Source organism: Paramacrobiotus metropolitanus, unplaced genomic scaffold (genome assembly GCF_019649055.1).
Source record: "Paramacrobiotus metropolitanus isolate TYO unplaced genomic scaffold, Prichtersi_v1.0 Parri_scaffold0000109, whole genome shotgun sequence".
NCBI lineage: Eukaryota > Metazoa > Tardigrada > Eutardigrada > Parachela > Macrobiotidae > Paramacrobiotus > Paramacrobiotus metropolitanus.
In genome coordinates this window covers 78,708-98,343 of record NW_026570329.1, presented here as the reverse complement: position 1 = coordinate 98,343, position 19,636 = coordinate 78,708, and the positions used below count along the sequence as shown (strand labels likewise).

The window sequence follows — 19,636 nt, the reverse complement described above, 5'->3', positions numbered from 1 at the left end:
GTCGATATTTCGGAATCGAATCCGACTCGGTCGAAGCTAACAAGATCCTCACAATTCTGAGACAGTTGAGTCAATTCCTACTTGATTCGGGCTATGCGAGAGAGATTAAACAGGGAGTGGAACAAGGAACTTTTCGTCGGTTATTCATCCACCGCGATTCGGTACGGGACTGTTATCTCCCTATCCGACGGAATGGGCTACACAGCTTGGTGGATTTGAGTTTATTGGATGTACCGCTGGATACAACTGACCCAATCGGGATGACACAGTTCTATTACAGAGACTATCCCGAACGACAGGAATACGTGGCTCAGTTCGTTTTACGACATGTGAATCCAGCCTTCAAGTTGCTTGCAGCAAGAGCATCGATAGGACTACAGGTGGATCCTAAGGACTATGCCGCAAAAAGGATGGGGCAAAAGGTCTTTGCCGCGAGACTGGCACATTACAAGACACAGAATCAATTGGTGTCTAATACTATGAAGGACGACATTCCACCGTTCTTCCGAGCTCATGTCGCTAAATTGGGACAACCGATGGAACATATCAGCATAGCGCACACAGCTCGAAAGGCGCTGAAAAAGTGTAAGACACGAATGGAAAAGGGCAACTTGACACAGCGCCACGCATCCCAAGTTGAAGAAAGGATTAATAAGATCAAAGATTCTCTGGGAAGTGACTACGTTGAACCGGTGGACGGAATCGAAACTTACATTGATGAATTCTTAGTGAAGAAAAGTGACCGTCGCCCAGACCGTGCGCCTAACCAGATGGGACGACGCGGCATACGAAACCAACAGCTGCGGGATAATCTCGCCGACGTGCAGCGTCGATTGGCAGATGACCCTGATAACCGAAGACTGCGACTCGAAGAAAATGATGCGCGCCATCGACTAGAGGCGGTTAAGCGCAGTCGCCAAGGGAAAGGTCGTGGCCAGCGCGAAGTTGATCCGGCAAAGGTCATGGAAGTTGATTCAACGGAACCAATTGACCGGACATCTGATCGTAATCAACCCGAAAGTGCTAAGAAGCGCCCGCCAAGAGATGGCGAGGGCGATTCAAATGAAATGGAATAGTGTTGATCGTTAGGATCACACTATTAAAAGGACGTCTACGGCATTTGTCGGTACGTCACAAAGATGAAAATGGTGTTGTATAAAGGGCGTGACACGTGACATGTCAACATTAACTGTATTTGTGTATTTGTTGTTGCAGCGTTTATAGCACAGAATTGCCTAAAAGAAATCATGTGGAATATCTATTGGGGTTGAAATTGATTCGGTCTATAAAGCCGGCCCCAAGGGAGTTGCTACGGCAGTTAGCCGGCCCTCCTCTCTAAGCGACTCAGTGTTATAAATGCACAAGAGAAACTACGGTAATCAAGCCGGATCTCTTGAATACGAAACGGGGCCACAAGCGGCGAAAAAGAGAAAGACAACAGGTGGAATATTGATGAGGTTAATTTAATGCGGCAACCAGCCGGCCTCATTAGAGTTGTTACGGTAAACTATGCCGGCACTCTCTGTAAGCGATTCTGTGTTAAAATGAAAACGAGAAAAACTACGGTAACCAAGCCGGATTTCTCGTAATAACGTAAGCCACAAGCGGCGAACAAGAGTAAAAGACTTAAGGTGGAAATTTCATGGGGTAAATTCAATGCGGTAACTAGCCGGCCCCATCAGAGATGCTACGGTAACCTTGCCGGCACTCTGGCCGCTCGAGGCATATTGAAGTTGGATGTGCGACGGAAAGGTCAAATCAAGTCTTTACCAGGGAGGCAAGCAAAGAAGTGCTTGAAGCCGCAGAAAATCGGCTAAGTTCCTCCATGACCTTTAACAGAAGTTTTGCAGAGTGGGATGACCCTTGGGATCATAAATTGCCCAACAGAGTCACCGTAACGGAATTCAAGTCGCATGACCTTTGGGACCATTAACCCAAAATGAGTCGCACATCTCAACGGATCATCTCAGCAAAGGATGACCTTTACCAGGGAGGAAGCGAACTACGCTTGTCTATGTGACGTCCCTCCATGACATTTATGGATCTCATTTGAAGTCGTACAATTGATACGCACCTTATTCCAAAGATTGAAGCAGTATTCCTAAGTCGTACTTGATACGCACCTGATTCTCAAGCGGATTGTGATGAAAAGTCGCATTATGGATGCGCAGGATTGCTCAACAGAGCGGAATGTGCCAAAGTGCGGAAAACGGTGGACAGGACCTGTGACCTTTACGAGTCAGAAATGGAGGATCCTAGTCTACATTTGATTAAAACTTTTGTTGATCTGTTACTGTTGATCTGTTCCTAATGATTTGATAGTATTTTTATAGTTGGATCTCTTTATTCACATTGTATTAAATGGAATTGTGCCTTTACGGAATTGATGTGATAAAATGGATTAAGAGAATTTGATGTTTTTGAGCACGCACAGACACCGGCGACCGTCGTCTTCTCGTGGATTCGGGTGTGTTCAGCCTCACAGGAGCTCGGCATCCCCCCAGAGGCATGTGAGACCGGGATTACTAGCGTTCACGTCAGTGGCGCTACGCCTGCGGCGCTACGCCTTAGGATTACGTGTCTGTGTTGTGTCTCTTCTGATTGGCTTGAGTTGTGTTAGTGGGCGCGGCATAGCACGTGCTGCACAGTGTTACACACTGTTGAATGGGCTCCACGCTTTACGATCGAGCTGCGCCGATCATTGTTGATTTTCTGTTCTCCAGACTTTTCAATATTAAAAAGTCAGCGATTTACGGTGCGACGTTTGTGTTTCCGCATAGCTCGCGATCTATATCGTATCGCTCGCTTCCACGGGATCTATTCCGTTTAGGTCTCCGTATCTGGATCACAGTTGGATCTAGCATTAGAGTGGTCTGCGGATCTGCGCTGTCTCCGATTTTCTCCGTGTTGGAAACTTGGAACTATTGTTTGCCAAATTAAGTAGGTAGTTTGCCAAATTAAGTAAAAAAACCTGATTGTTGGGGCCATCACCTGTGGCCAGTTTGGCAAACATGGCTGAAAAAGCCAGCGATAATACCCATGATGCAGAAGATAATTATGAGCCTTTTTCCATCGAGAAACTCGCTAGCCTATTCCCTGATGGAACGGCCAAAGATCAGTGGTCCTTCGGAAGGCTGATACCCTTGATACGAAAGATGATTCCAGCCATTGCCAGTGATCTGGAGAACGTACAGAAATACCCAGTCTACCACGAGGATCTCAACGGCCTCATCACCAAGTCCAAGTGTATCGATACTCAAGTGCCCGCGCTGATCTCACCGATCGTGCAAGAAAACCAAAGACTGAAAGCCAAGCTTTCTTCATTGGAAGCCCAAGTGAAAGAGCTACAAGAACGTCAGAAAAAGTATGACGACATCTCCATGTCGCTACAGGTTCTCAGGGACGAAATCAATGCCGTAAAAACAGCGCAGCCTGTACCCTCCACGAGCACCGTCGATGTCGGCCGATTAGTACTCCAACCCTCCGGGTTTCGATCGGTCGCCGAGACTCCTGCCAAGACGCCTGTGGAGCAACCATCCACCACCGATTCCCCACACGAGCCAAACACAACCCCTGACATGAAAGTGCCCCAGACGCGCTTTGATACCACCCCCCGTGACGCTTCGAACTCGAAAGCACCCTGGGCCACCGTAGCTAAAAAAGGAAAAGTGGTCCGTGGCACGCGTGAAAAAACCACCAGCGCAAGCGAGGACATCGTCATGTCTGCCCTGCAGATCCGGCGAGCCCCCAAAGTTGAGAAAGAGAAGGTGAAAAAGAACTTTTGTCTACATGGCATCCCCCCTCGGGAGCAGACCGAACACGAGACTCTCGACGAGTACAGCAAGGACCTCAAGGCAATTATCGAATCTATTGGAATCTCTGTGAGATTTGTTTCAATTTATTCTGCTAAAAACGGCCGTAAGAATAGTCTGTTCGCACGTGTTGGTTCTTACGCTAGTGAAACCGAAAAAATGTTCACGCAGGCCAGACGCAGGAATTTCTGGACATGGATGCCGCCGAAGTATGCTCTGCAGCGTGCCGTAGACAATACAATATTTAACTTTAGCATATCGGTGTTACAGTTGAAGCAGCTGATCGTCTCCGATGAGCTGAAGGCGGAGAAGGAGGAGCAAGTGGCCGACGCGGTTGTTCGTTGCCTGGATCATTCCCTCCAGCAGCGATCGCGATATGCTGTAAAACTGGTGCGGTGTATCCGGGTGTCCCTGCTGACCGCCGAATATATGGCTTCCCTTCCTGGCACTCTTGTCGGGCAGCATGTTCAGCAAGCTGTCTTTTCTAGAGCCAACGATGCACACCGACACCGTAGCTCCTACCGTAAGTTCCTGTTTTATTCAGACGCTATACAGTACTGGAAAATTTTTTTAGCTAAGTATTTTATAAGATTTGGGTTGTTCTTGTAATGGTGTAAAGTTAGTGGCCTAAGCGTAAGCATTACCACTAGGCTATCGGCAGATACATACTTTAAGAGTGAGTCTTGTAATTTACGACGGCGATCGCGATTCCTAACCGTGCGCTATCATAATGGCAGGTGAATTTACGGACTCGCAAGTTACAAAATCGACAAATGCTATGCTATAGCAAATGACACACCGTGCGATCGCTTTCGCTACTGCGATCGCATTCGCAATCATACACCTACGGGTGTCCCGAAATCAAAAATGTGATGACAAATGTACCGGAACCGGAAACAACATTACTTCGACATTTGTGGAAGTGGTAACTGGCGTTTCTAGTTTGTGCACTTCGGTACACAATACTTTCCATCAGATTTCCATCCGATTAACGCGTTTTTAGCCACAATGTAGTGTTCTTTTTATTATGTTCGTGGAATGTTTTAAATTAAAAAAGAAGACAAAAAATTTCTGGCTATCAACATCAATTTGTAAGCTGCAGCTGCTTCGAACTGCTGATTCTTGTAAGTAGGTAAGTAAGATAAGGTTACTTATCAGCTAATGGAATAAAAACTCGATTGATTATTGTGCCCATTGATTACTGGGAAGTTTTATTAATTACTATCGGAGCAAAACGACGTCTGTTTGATTTTAAGTTTTTGAATTTCCCACGTTGAAACAGCTGGAAATCCCAAATAGCACATGTTCTACGCAGGCTGCAGCTATCTAGCAACGTAGAAATAGCATGTGCCATAGCACATCCTATAACACAATTTACGGACACTGGAGATTTGGCATGGCGATCGCACATGCTATCACTGCGATAGCGAAAAAATTTCGCTATGGTATTTACGGACACGACTATGTGCGATCACGGTAGCACGATTTACGGACTCGTGGAATATGATCGCGGTTGCAATCATCATCGTACATGCCATGGTACACCATTTCAGGACGATCTCGTGTGCTGTTCATACTATCGCGATCGCCATCGTGAATTTCAAGACTCACTCTAAGCCAGAAAATGTGTAATTATTGTTATCATCGGTAAGTGTTTAAATGACTCTATTAATTTTACTATCATTAATTGAACTGATAACGGCTAAATGTTTCTTGACTGCACTTGTTCAGTGCAAGTTTGTGCAACACTGACTGGTAAAACTTTACTGTAATCTGCTAATTTGCAGAGCCTGTAATCGTTTTCTTATGGGGCTGCAACCAGCAGACGAACAGAGCGGGGCAAAGCAACGCTGTCGGACTGTACTGCCTGGATCCGCTGACGGGGCAGCAGTGGAGCGTGCCGTGCGCCGTTCCACCGAGCAGCTGGAGCGGTCCGCTGGTATACATGGTGAAGGATGGCCAGCTGCGCATCTACGTCCTGGTGTATCTGGGCGGTCCCACCTCGTGCCGTCTGCTGTTCTACGAGACCGGCGTGGATCGGTGGACGAGGGTGGGGACCTTTTTTGTCCGCCACGCCTGGCTGACGGCGATTGATGAGCGTCTCTACATGCTGGGTGGCGAGCGCGAGCTGTGTGCTTTCGACGAGGAACTCCGCCAGATTACCGTTAAAGGCAAGATGCCGGCGATGCTGTATGGGTGTGCCAGTGTAGCGTCCTACGGCCGGTTGTATTTATTCGGAGGAAAGGGTTGGTCGGCGCACGATTCCCTGTACCTTCCCACCATGATGGCCTACCGCTACGACCCGGAACCCGACCGGTGGGAGGAGCTGGCGCCGATGCCGACAGCGCGCTCCCATGCCGAGCATGTGTCGGCCCGGATGGGCTTATTTATGTTGTGGGTGAGTTGAGGTCCGGCATACAGATATTACGGCAGAGACTCTCCATTTGGAAATTTCAAACTCGGGTTCGCTGTAGTGAGTGTGGTTGTGTGCGAGCTGTACTTGCTGTATTACCGCTGCACAGTTAGTTTGAAAATGTATAGCGCAGATGTGAAAACATGGGGTGGCAGGTGGCTTATACGGTATACACTACTATACAGCCTTACGGAGAATGATATAGCTTCGGCTGTGCATTCACATACAATCCATCAGATTTAGAATCAGTGTACACCGGTAGTACAGCAAGTACAGCGCCCATACAACACTCACTACAATGAGTCAGCGCTAAAAATTTCCGGATGGGCAGTAGTATGTGCGAGTGCGAGTATGTGATGCACATAGCCGAAACCGTCTCATTCTCTTTAAGGCTCTGTATAATAAGCCATAACCCTTATCTTCATCTCGGAGTAGAAATTTTCTAAATGAACTGTACCCAGAATAACTTTTACAGTATTATTTTTGATTAATAGGCGGGTGTAAGGCGAAGCACTTTGATGAAGCCCTGAAATGTGTGGAAGCATACAACGTCCAGACGAACCAGGGGATACCGAAGCGTGAGTGCGAATCAATCTCTGTCTACTAGTGTCTCTTCAAAAACGCAATTTTGCTAAGGGTCCATGAATGTTGCGAGGTCGAAGATCGGGCTGTGCGTCTGGAAGATAAACTGTATGCTACAGCAGGCCTCACGGGAGGAAATTTGGGCGGGCCTAATGTGACCGAGTGCTACGACACGAAAACCAACTGCTGGTCAAAGTGCGAACCGGCCTTTTCACCGCAGTGGAACATGCACTGTGCCGTGGTGCAGCGCTACATTGCCTGGAAGAACCTGCAGCGGTCCAGCACCGGGGTCTGTGGCTATTATCCTGTTCGTCTGCGCCGTACGTTGTGTTGTATGTACTCGTCGTCGTCGTGTTATTTTTTTTCTATTTCTCGTACTAAATCTGACATGATCCTGTACAGATGTTATAACTATTATTATTATCGTTATCTTTCTTGACGATAACCTTCTTAATTTTGGAAGCATTACCGGTGGCGTTAAGTATTGTTTAAGTTCATTCATTCATTATGAACCATTTCTTAGTGTAACGAAGATGTTACTTGTTATTATTGTTACTTGTTGAGTTATTAGTTTTTGTTGTAGTCTACCTCCTTGTGCCGGAGCAATCCTGTTAAATTGTAGACGCTAAACAGAATAAGGCGGCATCCATAAATTACGTCACGCAAGTTGGGGGAGGGGGGGTCCTGAAAGCGTTACTGTTGTTACAAAGGGGGAGGGGGGTATTAAAACTTTGTTACGATTCTGACGTCACCATGCTATATCTATGGAGGGGTTGGTTTTCGTGTCGTAGCACTCGGTCACATTAGGCCCGCCCAAACTGCTCGCTAATGGCCGGCGTCAACAGCTTGCTGTCTGGTATTTGCTTGTGTGTTGTACTGGATAGGCACGTTGAGATATTTTAGGATGTCACACTGCACAATCTCACTCCCACCTCCCGTAGTAGTGACGTGGGTAGGAGGATGTACCCACATCGTACGTCCAGATGCCTCTAAGATGTCCGCCTTTCACCTGTAAATACGAGCCGCCATGTTATTATCTAGTCATCCCTCTACCTGTGATTGGTCGTACGATAAATCCCTAGCGATGTATGCCGTGTACTTCTACTACGTAGTCTATATAAGCTCGAGTGATGCCTAATATCGGAAGCAGTCAGGAATTAGTCTCTCGATTTCTGACATTCTTACTTTTCTGGCTTCTATGTGTCGAGGAAATACTTGTGAATTAGATTAAAGGGCAGTATGTTCTAAAGGCTACGACTGGCGTTCATAATCGACCTTTCGGATTATAGCGTAGTCAGCCGCAGTATACTCGCGTCACAATTGACTTTCACCTTGATCTGATCCTTGTATTACCCGAGACCAGAAGTGAAGTAAGGTATTCGTTCGTCTGTTCGTGTGGCTCGCAGGGTTCCTGATAGGGATTCCTGGTTCCTGTGTTCCGGTTCTTATCTCCATCGTTCCTCCAAGTTGTTTTCGCCATACCAGTTTGAGAGAGAAGAGTGCTCATACCGCTCAGCGTGGCAGGGAAGTGGTTACTCGACGTATCGATCATGTAACACGACATGGCGCCCACCGATGGTTCGTAATTTTCTCGATGGTACAGCGAAAATTGAGGATGGAATTTTGATGGAGGTTTATGCGTGAAATTGCGCAGAAGTGGTCCGTAAAAAGGCGTTGAACCGAAAGGTACGCCGAAGGGGGCAGAGCTTCCTCGCCCAGGGTTATTATTTTGATTGCGAGCTTCCTCGCTGTAATTTGGTGAGCTTCTTCACCGGGCAGAGCTTCCTCGCCCATTTTCAGTAAAATTTAATTTGAATTGATCGGACCGTATAAAGGTCGGCTAAGTGTGAATAAAAGTGGTATTTTTGGGTAATTTCCGGGTTGTCTGCGCAAAGCGGTAACCGCGGTGAATAAGTGTAATTTGCAGTGTCAGTGTACCTGGCCTGCAGATTGATCAGTAACGGCAGATAGCAAGCACCGAGCTATTGTCAGTGGCTAGGTGAGATAACGATCTTTGGTAGCTGAATAAAGGCAAGCCGCAAGCGGTAGCCAAAATCAGTAGCCAGAGATAGTTGACCGGATAAACGTCAACACCGGCAAACGGTGATTGACCTGTAAGTTAGAATTACGGCATTTTAATAAATTAAGTACTACAGTCGAAACCTTAAAGGTCGACAGTAGTAATTAGTTAGTACGGTACTGTGGCACTGCATGTATATAGTCATTCAAACCGCAAAGGTGAATGGGCTGTGCAACTTGGCAGTGATACAAAGAAGTGGTATTGTAGATGTATGGCCATTCAAACCGCAAGGGTGAATGAGCTGCACATTCTGGCAGTAAAGCTTTGCAGTAACAGGAGGTTGCTGCAGTGATCAAAGAAGCATTCAAACCGCAAAGGTAAAATGCTTGCTTTGTGGAAATGAAGTTGTAATTAGTACTGTTGAAACCTTGAAGGTCGGCAGTAGTGATTAGAGAAATTTATACAGTGCTGAGGCATTGTATGTGTATACTGTGTAGCCATTCAAGCAAAGGGAATGAGCTGTACAATCTGGCAGTAAAGCCCTGCAGTAACGCAAAGTTGCTGCAGTGCAGTTTAAATTATCTTATAAATCCTTGATCGAAGCCTCAAAGGTCGGTCAATGATTTGGTAAGATGCGTGTTACTGTAGATCGCACAAACGGTTGTGTCTTCGGGATCAGCACCGGTAACCAGTCAAGTTCGTGGGGGAGGCGGTGAAACAGCTGTAAATAATTCGCAGTCAAGTCCGTGGGGGTGGCGGCGATGGGCCGACCACTTCTCAGGTAGATGTGCCAGTGCAGCCTACGGCAATTAAATCAAGTATCGGTAGTGATCAAGTTCGTGGGGGTGGCGTCGGTTTGATGAAGACCGTCTTTACCTGTACCCACAGAAAGCCTCCACTTCTCAGCAAATTATTTCAGTAATGATGATAATTTTAATAAAATGAGATCTGGTTTAATTTTTAAGGTTTAGAGTTTAAACGCAGTCATACGTTGTTCGAAAAATAAAAATTCAGTGCGTTGGTAGCGTGCAGTTTTCGCAACCGGAAATGCAGTGTGAAGTGTGACTGCCGTGCTGTGCGGTTGCACTGCGATTTTTGACTGTGCTGCATAGCGCACTGAAATTTGTCTGTTTGTTGTGGTTTTGCGTCTCCTCTGGATTTTCTCCAAGCCTCCTGGATCCTGGATCTCCACATCGCCACTTCACCATGGTCCTCCGGATGCCAGCGCTTGACGATCACATACATTTACCGGATCAGGCGTATATCTCTTCGGCATCGGACGGACATGCGTGGATTGCGCGATGGAGATGGATGGATCAGGATGGCAGGATGGAGCACGCATCGCACAATCACGGGATGGTACAGGATGGATGGCTTATATTGGCACGGCCAAGACTCGTTCGTGGGGGTGACGTGGGTAGGAGGATGTACCCACATCGTACGTCCAGATGCCTCTAAGATGTCCGCCTTTCACCTGTAAATACGAGCCGCCATGTTATTATCTAGTCATCCCTCTACCTGTGATTGGTCGTACGATAAATCCCTAGCGATGTATGCCGTGTACTTCTACTACGTAGTCTATATAAGCTCGAGTGATGCCTAATATCGGAAGCAGTCAGGAATTAGTCTCTCGATTTCTGACATTCTTACTTTTCTGGCTTCTATGTGTCGAGGAAATACTTGTGAATTAGATTAAAGGGCAGTATGTTCTAAAGGCTACGACTGGCGTTCATAATCGACCTTTCGGATTATAGCGTAGTCAGCCGCAGTATACTCGCGTCACAATTGACTTTCACCTTGATCTGATCCTTGTATTACCCGAGACCAGAAGTGAGAAGTAAGGTATTCGTTCGTCTGTTCGTGTGGCTCGCAGGGTTCCTGATAGGGATTCCTGGTTCCTGTGTTCCGGTTCTTATCTCCATCGTTCCTCCAAGTTGTTTTCGCCATACCAGTTTGAGAGAGAAGAGTGCTCATACCGCTCAGCGTGGCAGGGAAGTGGTTACTCGACGTATCGATCATGTAACACGACAGTAGGGAGAAATGGTTGATACATGCGGTTTACATGGATTGTCGTCCGTCAAAAGCCAGGGAAGGTTCAGAAGGCACGCGAGTTTGAATAGCGTGATTCAGCGAAGTTTGGGATCAGCAATGTGCCGACAATCTTGGAGCCTCCAGGACTGTGCAGATCGAACGGGATGCGGCCAGACGGCTTATCTCTCTTCCCATGGAAAAATGGCCTCCCTCTGATATGGGATGTGACAGTTTGTGGCAGGTTCGCTACTTCGTATATAGGGGGCAAAACTAAGCGTGTTCCACGGTTCCCCTCTATTGCTGCCGTCACCCGCCTGGAGTGTGATGTTACGGCAATACATATGGTTAAATCTGGCGCGGTACATAAGCGCCATGTTCAGCCACAACGTAAAACTCCAGCCGGGTGACGGCAGCAGTAGCCGGAAACGGTGGAACACGTTTAGTTTTGCCCCCTGTATAGCTGGCTGTTCAGAAGCAGCGGGATCGGCCGCAGAAGACGCAGAATTGCGAAATCTTTATTCCGAGCTCACTGATCGATCTCGAGAGTTAGAAGAATTGCTTTATTGGTTTTGATTATGGGGTTTTGAAGTTTAAATTTAAATGGCATTGGCTTGTACAAATTGATAATAAAGAGCAAGAGCCTCCCGTAGTAGCTTCTTAGTCGTATTAAGAATCACTAGGATTCCATTATACCCACCCCGCTCGTCAGTTTGCATCGTTCGCTTAACGACGCAAGAGCGCGTTTATGACCTTTAGATTGCTTTCACCAAACCGACCATGTCAACGTGGCCGTCTTGTGGCCGGGCAGTTATGTAATTCAGCTGAACTGTGCTTTGAGAAACATCACTGTATCGGTTCTATGTACAGTACATCTGTAAACGTTTATTTAAAAGCAACGTACTTTTCAAATTACATTACGAAATATTTATCTGTTTACCATTTATTATGGCAAACGATGAGCATATTTTGATTATGGCTATGATAACCAGTTCATTGCTATTGTGGATGCTTTCCTTATCGTGGACATAATTGTCACTTGGCTGACACGCTAGTGCACAATAAGCATACCGACATACTCAAGCTGCGGATGAGAATGGCAGTATACATTTCCTTCTTGTATTTTGTTGTGTCATCGCGCTTATGTAATACTGTCAAGACCCAATGTCCAGAACCATGCAATGATCCTTTTTCTTCTTAGGTGTGTAACGCGCGATGTGTATCCGTGCCGAAGCGCCGAGAATACCGGTGCGAGAGTTACACTCGTAAATGGACGCCGCCGTCGCAGGCACTACACCCATAAAGTGCCCAAAATCCACTGAAAAGCCGGGAAAGGTCAGCATAGCCGCACGACCGTCCTGATTTTTTCTGGCCATTTTAAAATCTGTATGCAGCGGTAACCTTGACGCTTGTGCTGTGTTTATTGCCGTTGTTGTTGGTAGCGAAACAGTAAACGGCGTGAAACGTGAAGTGTTGCTAAAGGCGCATTGTTTTTGGCATTGTGACAATACAGTAAATTTTTCAAGTTTGACATTCGGGAATTAAGTATGTACTGCAGCCTCCCGCACAACTCAGACCACACGGTTTGGACACGGGAAAAACCATTTTGGGTGTGGATGCAGTGCATTTGCGTACACGGGTGGTAATACTGACACCCGCGTCCCACTCCCGTGGGCACAGTCCGTTGGAAGTAATTCTTGTCAGTTTGCTCTCTTTCACTGAATGTCTTGCAGCAGCACTACCGGCTGTCCCACTACTACTCCTACCACTACAACTACATCTGTCCTGGACCGAAGACGTGGCGCTGGTGGGGTCCTTATTGATGCTCAGTCTTATACTTTCATAGCACGTACAAGCTTGTCCGGTAATTTCTGACGAATCAATACAGCGAACTACACAGATTTGCGTGTTACGCCAAAATTCATACTACGGCGCGCCACGCCACACTGTTTAAACACGTAACTTGCATTTGGCTGGCTGGTGGCTTCGTACATGCCATATAATTCAATGAGAATAACAGTAACTGCCTGGCGAAAGGTGGCTAAAAAACCGTCGGTGTGGTAATGGACAATCTAACTGCGGAGCGGATTTAGGCAGATCAGATAAGCGTAGTGACGTGGCCATCGTTTTAAGCGCAAATTTCGCACTAGCTGTACCTTTACGTAGGAAATTACCGGACAAGCTTGTACAGAGTAAGTGCAGACGCTGCAACATGAACAGTGATTAGAAGGCACACATCAGATTGCTGATTGGTGTCACTGATATGTCCTAATTAGTACATATTGAGGGCCTTTTGAGACCTACTGGACTACCCACATTCGCCAGCAAAGTTTAGCGACGCGAAATCAAAATTTTCGTCAAACAGAGTGCGGAGGCTGTATTTATCCACCAACGTTAGCTAACAGTAAAATTGGTGGTTAGATTTGTAATCCCGGGAAGTAACACGGTACGCGCACAAATCCAAGGCTGACGTGCGGATGCATAAATCCGGACGGTCTTATCATACGGCTAAATTGTGGACGTTGCTTCCGCTGTACTGCACGCCGTCAATGACCATAAATGCCGCTCCACAGTCCTATTTCAAAATTTTATCTGTGCCAAAGATAACGGTACCCATATATCCTGCATAAACTTATTCAGTTTCTACAAAACTGAAAGTGCAGTCATGCACCGTACGTCGCAGACATGAAGCGTACGTTACAGTCATCAAACGACAAGAAAGCTGCTTTTTGACTCACCGTCATATTAAACACTTGCATTGCATTCTGGAAATCGAAAATATGGCGGATCATCTACATGGATTGTCCGCGGGTAAGGAAGAGCATTTAAACAATTATTTTGTCGAGTTTACCTTCACACAACCTCCCACGGTGTTGATAACATTCCACAAGCAAGCTGACGTGGAAGTCGTGTCGCCCCAAATAGAATCATATGCCTTTGCAGGTAGGTCATTGCGTTTTTTGCGGGACCAGACCCGATCTTCGAGCATGGATATATGCATGTCGCGCCCGATCTTCGAGCGCGACTTTATATTCTGGATTAGTAATGCATGATAAAGTAAAACAAGTGGAATCTGTGGAAACACAAATGGATTTGTCGCACGCAAGACGGTATATTACCGCGGTCAGATGAGGTACATCCGTCCAGACGCTGTTACCAACAGACGGACGAGTATAGTCTATCTGACGCTTCTGTCTTTAACCGAAAAAACTGTCTGCCGGTTGAACAAAACGTTTGCCATTTGTAGTTCCTGCCAAAAATGATGTTCCCTCTTTTCGAACCTTGCAAAATGGTCGTCTGGCCTTAGCTTTTCACTGTGACGGTTTTGCCGGTATGCAGAGATGTCGCAATCAAAGAATATATGTGTCCGTACATTTTTACCAGTTACAGATCTTCGCTAATAACTACAAAACGTTTACTTGCGATAGCCATCAAAATAGCAAAACTCATCACCGACTAACAACAACTCATCACAGCAACTAGTGAGTTCTACATGTACAATGAACAGAATATTGAGATAATAACTTATTAACTTCGATCTGCGATACCAGCGCCACCGCATGCTATAAAACTGTTTAATTATGCAAATCAATAACGATTACTTCCAATTATCTGCGCACCGGAAATGCCCAGTGAGGCACAGTATTTCCCGGAAGGATCATTATTTCCGGATTAAATTAACTTGTCGAAAAAGAGCTGCTCTCCATATGCACTATAAGTAATGAGTAACTTTATGCACTGCTATGGAATGCTTCGTGTAGCAGCAATAAATTTCCGCTATAATTTTACACTGGTTTTCCGCAACAAGGACAGAATGCTGTGTCCCTCTTTTTTGAGTTCATTCAGTTCCCTTGTGTCGATTACTGTAATTTTATTATTCGCGCACCTGGATAACTGGAAGTGTGACATTGCGCCATACTGAAATTCGATGCGGTGACTTATCACCGCGAAGTACTCTGCCGCATGTGCATTGTGCACGTGACACGCAGATGTTTCATTTTCGGGCTTCCGCCCATTGCAACTTTTTTTGATGCAAGATAGCGTGCAGAGTTTGAATTAGGTCCGGGCACATACCAACAGTTCGACAACACCACACCGGACCCGTATTTAAATCTTGTTATTACACAATTAATATGATGTTTGTAAACGTTCGGACTGCGGTTCTCTTAAAGTGTTGCGTACTGTTGCAGTGTGGCGGGCTTGCTAAGCCTTGCTTAGTATCTTTATTTTAAATAGCCACCAAAAAAAGCAAAAGCAATCGAAAGCAGTGCTTTCGATTTTACTAACAGTATGTCACAAAAAAGCATTTTTCTCCCTGTCCGTAAGAAAATGGTAAGCAGGAAACTGTGATATCGCCCTCGAATTCAATTTCCGAACTCGCTCAGTTAACGCCATTATTCCCTACAAGGACACCACGGTATAGAATTTGGCAAATACGCAACGTAAAAATTCGCTAACTACATAACTATAAGCACAACACATCATGTCCAAAATCGGCGTCCAGTCGTAGAATCGGCTCAACCGTTGGTTGCTGTATCAAGGCCATGCACTCCTCTGCTCTTCTTCCATAAGTGAACGTCTTCTGCTCGAAGTACAATACCCGCCAAATAATAGATCTTTTGTTGCCCGCGGCAGTCAACCTGATACCGGTTCCAGCTGTATCGACCAGTGTACACTCCCCAGCCAAGAGCCGTACCCACCATCTGTCCCGGCTGCAGGATGTCCGCAGCGCGCACCACCTTGTCGGCGGTCACGGTGCAGTCATCGCGACCGTCTAACCACGTCAATGTCACCTGCCGATGGTTGACTGCGATAACTGAGCCTGGCTCCCACAAACTGGAAGATACCGATGGCTTCTGCGCGAACACTTCGTCGCCAACCCGAAACTCGGTGCGGTGGTCTGCAGGAAACGACAGTTGGGGTTTCACTTCGGCAGTTCGGTATAGGAATAGGCTCAGCAGCTCCGTTTCCGTCAGCAGACCGGTCTGCGACAACAGAATGCATTAATCAGCGAAAGATAGCCGTGCCCACGCTCCATCTACCGCATTTTACCAATTAGCGATCAGCGTTACTACGCTTTCGTAAGGATCTCGGATAAGACCTTTTTCTCAGTGAAAAAATTTATTCAAAGGTACTGCACAAACGAGCCCTTCAGTGAGTGCTTTATTTTGGACTGCGTTTATAAATTACAGAGTAATGCTTGGTGGGTCACTAATTAATGAAGTACGGTACCTTGGCAGGGCCATCCGCCAGTTGCGAATTCGTCAGCAGCGGAAATCGGACAAGAAACAGAACCTCGCCCAGCATCTGGCGCAGATTGGCGGCCGATGTATCCAGGTTGTTGCGAGCGCAGGCGGCTGATGCCCACCTGCAAGTAACACGGTTCGTGTAGAGATATCAACTACTTCTTCGCTTTTACTTCTGTTAATGTGTACCTGTTAACAGCCAAGTAAACGTCAAACTCTCCAGCCGTTAGCGTGTTGCGCTGCAGCAATCTCTCCAAACTGGCGTGAGAAGTCTCAGTGAATTTTTTCGTTCGCAGAATTGCCTCGGTTTTCGAATCGACATATGCCCAGCATTTTTCCACAAAAGCATCGGCTTGCCACTGGATTGCCTGAAAAATTATTAAGAGTGATAATAATGCCATTGTCACGTGTGAGGAGGAGTGGCCTCTCCGTTCACCCGCGCACAGGTGGCTGCTAGGTTGTTTTGCTGTTTTTGTCGTGTTTTTCTCCATCTACCAGATTCTAAATCTGGTAGATTCTTGACTGATTTACAACTGATTTGCACCTTTATTTGTCCAACGATTACTTGCCTAATGTCGTCCTGTTCAAGCACCGTGCCCATCAGTAAGCTATTCTGACCACTAATGGATGCTTGCCCATGACGTACATTAAAATTGTAGTTTTGTTTCGTAGTTTTTCTGTTCACTTAATTCGCTAATGGCCGGCGTCAGCATCTTGCTGGTCTGGTAATTTTAGTGAGTGGCATTCGGGAGACCGTAGTGCTATTTAAAGGTGCTACATAGCAATGACAGGAGGACCAGCTTCCCACTTTTTATCGATTTTTATTAAAAGTCGCTTGAATTTCATTTTATGTACCTGCCTCGTCAATTTATACCGTGCGCTTAACGCCGCAAAAGTGTCTTCACTTTCCTTTGCCTACTCTTATCACTTGTGGTTACTACTGATTTATGGTGATAAACTGCGATAACCGTCGTTGAATGGAGGTGTGAATTAATTAAAAGATTAAACTAAATACTTTTGTCGTTGTGGTACGGTTGCAGAAAAATGACTTCGCTGCAGCGGGCTGCCACAGTACACTGAATGCCAGCCTTCTTTGGGTAAAGGTCGAGAGGACAGAGGTAACCGTATTCTTGCATTTTTCTACCTCGTCTAAAAATGATCGACCACCAAGCTATTAACAAATTAACGGAATATGTGGTTGTTATTGCGTAGTTTGGAGTTATCCTTATCTGTTCTATTACTTAATATTTGTATGTCTTGCTGTTTCACAGTGTTTATGCAAGTAAATTATTCTATCTACGGGTATCATCTGCGCCTTCCGTGCAAGAGTGAACTATGCTGACAATGAGTGAAAACAGTATGCACTGAATGAGCTTTTGCATTTCAGAGGGTGTAATCGTTTTCTTGTGGGGTTACAACAAGCAGAAGCGCAGCAATATGCAAATGGACGCCGCCGACTTGTATTGTCTTGATCCACTGACGGGCATCTGATGGAGCGTGTCGTGCGCAGCTCCACCGTGTAGTTGGAGTGGCCCGCTGGTTTACATGGTGAAAGATGGCCAGCTGCGAATCTTTGTGTTGGCTGATGTGGACGGGCAAGACTCATGTCGTCTTCACGCCTACGATGTCGGCGCGGATCGGTGGGCGGAGATGGGTATGTTTCCTGTCCGTGACGCCTGGCTGACCACGATTGATGATCGTATTTACCTACTGGGTGGCGACAGGGAGGTGTACGCTTTCGACAAGGAAGTCCGCCATTTGACAGCTAAAGCCAAGATGCCATTAGCGCTGTTCGACAGCGCAATGGTGGCCTGCAGAGGCCTGCTGTTTGTGTTTGGAGGAGCGAATTGGGTTTCGAGCAGTAAAACTTATCGTATAAGCGCAGGAGCATATTGCTACGATCCAGCACGCAACGTCTGGAAGAACCTGGCGCCGATGCCGACAGCGCGCTCCAAGTGCAGAGCATGCGTTGGCCTAGATGGGCTCATCTACGTAGTAGGTGAGTTAATTAGAATCGGACAAACATGTAAATATTACGACAGATGTTAGTTGTGGCCTTAAATTGTATTTGATCAATAGGTGGGTGTGGCGGCAACCTTGATGAGGCTGGCAAGCGTGTCGACGCATACAACATCCAGACGAACCAGTGGCAGTCTAAAGGTGGGTGCGAGCATAGCTGTGTTCTTGTGCTTGTTCTTACCGAATCAAAAACACAATTTTAATCAGGAGTCAAGAGTACTGGGAGGGCGAAGATGGGTCTGGTGCGGCTGGAAGACAAGTTGTATGCCGTGGCAGGCTCTGTTGCAACTTGTGGCGGAGTTCTTGCGACTGAGCGTTACGATCCGGAAGCGAACCGTTGGGAGCCGTGTGAACCGGCATTTCCACTGCAGTGCGACATGCACTGTGCCGTTGTGCCACGGTCCATCGCTTGGAAAAACATGCAACGGTCCAATCCCGACGATCGTGGCTAATGCATGCTCATCGTTTTCCCGTTCGTCGTACAGATACACTAACGTTCTGCTTTTGTTTCGCCATTCCTTCCCAAAATACCGTTTTCTTTGGTTTGCTAAATTTGATGCTGCTCAGATCTTTTTTACGGTAGCCTTCCCATCTCCTAACGGGTCTACAGCTTCCACAGCTTCCACGAAGACCTATGCTAAATTTTAATATAGGTCACCTATTAATTACTGACAAACTTTCAAATTTTTAGGTCCAATAATTTTATACAAACTGTGAAATGTATAAATGCTTTAGAGCGGATATAATTGTAAGTACTAAGTATGTATTACGAGTATTATGGTTGTACTCGTATTATGGTTGTACTAAATATTTAGCACAAGTAGATCGCCGAATAAATTCAGCGATTTAAATGTACATCATAAGAAGAATATGTTCCAGTGTGAATTTCTGCATCGACGGCCCACAGAAATTCTGCTAACAAATCAACGGACAAACGGTTAACTGCCACCGGAGGCGTTGAACAGTGGTCATCGCGTAGTAAATTACAATATTTTTCGTAAATTACATTTCCAGAACAGAAACCGTGGAAGATACCCAGTAATCGGTAGAAGTATAGATATTAACGCAGCACTACTGCCTCATGTAGCAGATACAAACCATTTGCTGATTTGGTATGCGCTTTCCGAGACAGATATTTTTATACTGAATTAATTTGTTTATGCCGATTTCAATACCTATGGGCCAAGGAACGTAAAGAAGCATTGTTACCCTATTTTAATCATATTTGTGGCGTTCTGGGTCCAACCTTTACAAATATCACGAATTGTCGCTAATAGTTTTCCCTAGAAATTATGTTTTGGTGCGAATTCTTTAAACATTCCAATATCGATTTTTTGTCTAACGCCGTCATCTTTAATTTGCAATCAAGGCACGATGTGCGCAAATCTGCACAATGCAAAATCGGCGCTGAAAACCATGGTATCACGAAAGCAGTGATTACACAGTACCGACAGAGAACTAGCACGCGATTTATTGCGTCACTGCACATTTTCTGTTAATAAAGTCTAGAAATTAC

At 46.1% G+C, this 19,636-nt stretch overlaps 2 protein-coding genes across 3 annotated transcripts; both read left to right on the top strand.

Annotated features, from left to right (window-relative positions):
* Positions 1-2,710: 2,710 nt before the first annotated feature.
* LOC129597779 (kelch repeat and BTB domain-containing protein 8-like) lies at positions 2,711-12,388 on the top strand. 2 transcript variants are annotated; one of them, XM_055495453.1, is made up of 6 exons: positions 2,711-3,918; positions 3,984-4,021; positions 4,083-4,335; positions 5,600-6,210; positions 6,720-6,803; positions 12,057-12,388. In XM_055495453.1, exons 1-5 carry the CDS (start codon positions 3,012-3,014, stop codon positions 6,753-6,755), a joined length of 1,845 nt encoding a protein of 614 aa, XP_055351428.1. In that variant the 5' UTR covers positions 2,711-3,011; the 3' UTR covers positions 6,756-6,803; positions 12,057-12,388. The 2 variants fall into 2 exon arrangements, with proteins under 2 accessions (XP_055351428.1, XP_055351427.1); XM_055495452.1 differs by lacking the exon at positions 12,057-12,388 and adding an exon at positions 6,862-7,444.
* Positions 12,389-17,646: 5,258 nt separating this feature from the next.
* On the top strand, positions 17,647-18,572 carry LOC129597799 (kelch-like protein 20). The gene is made up of 3 exons (XM_055495480.1): positions 17,647-18,100; positions 18,181-18,261; positions 18,328-18,572. Exons 1-3 carry the CDS (start codon positions 17,647-17,649, stop codon positions 18,570-18,572), a joined length of 780 nt encoding a protein of 259 aa, XP_055351455.1.
* Positions 18,573-19,636: the final 1,064 nt, after the last annotated feature.

Coding starts and splice junctions, on each gene's coding strand:
- LOC129597779 (XM_055495453.1), top strand. CDS start 3,012: ATGGCTGAAAAAGCCAGCGATAATACCCATGATGCAGAAGATAATTAT. Junction 4,336..5,599: donor CCGACACCGTAGCTCCTACC/GTAAGTTCCTGT, acceptor GCTAATTTGCAG/AGCCTGTAATCGTTTTCTTA. Junction 6,211..6,719: donor TGGGCTTATTTATGTTGTGG/GTGAGTTGAGGT, acceptor TTTGATTAATAG/GCGGGTGTAAGGCGAAGCAC.
- LOC129597799 (XM_055495480.1), top strand. CDS start 17,647: ATGGTGAAAGATGGCCAGCTGCGAATCTTTGTGTTGGCTGATGTGGAC. Junction 18,101..18,180: donor TGGGCTCATCTACGTAGTAG/GTGAGTTAATTA, acceptor TTTGATCAATAG/GTGGGTGTGGCGGCAACCTT. Junction 18,262..18,327: donor GAACCAGTGGCAGTCTAAAG/GTGGGTGCGAGC, acceptor AATTTTAATCAG/GAGTCAAGAGTACTGGGAGG.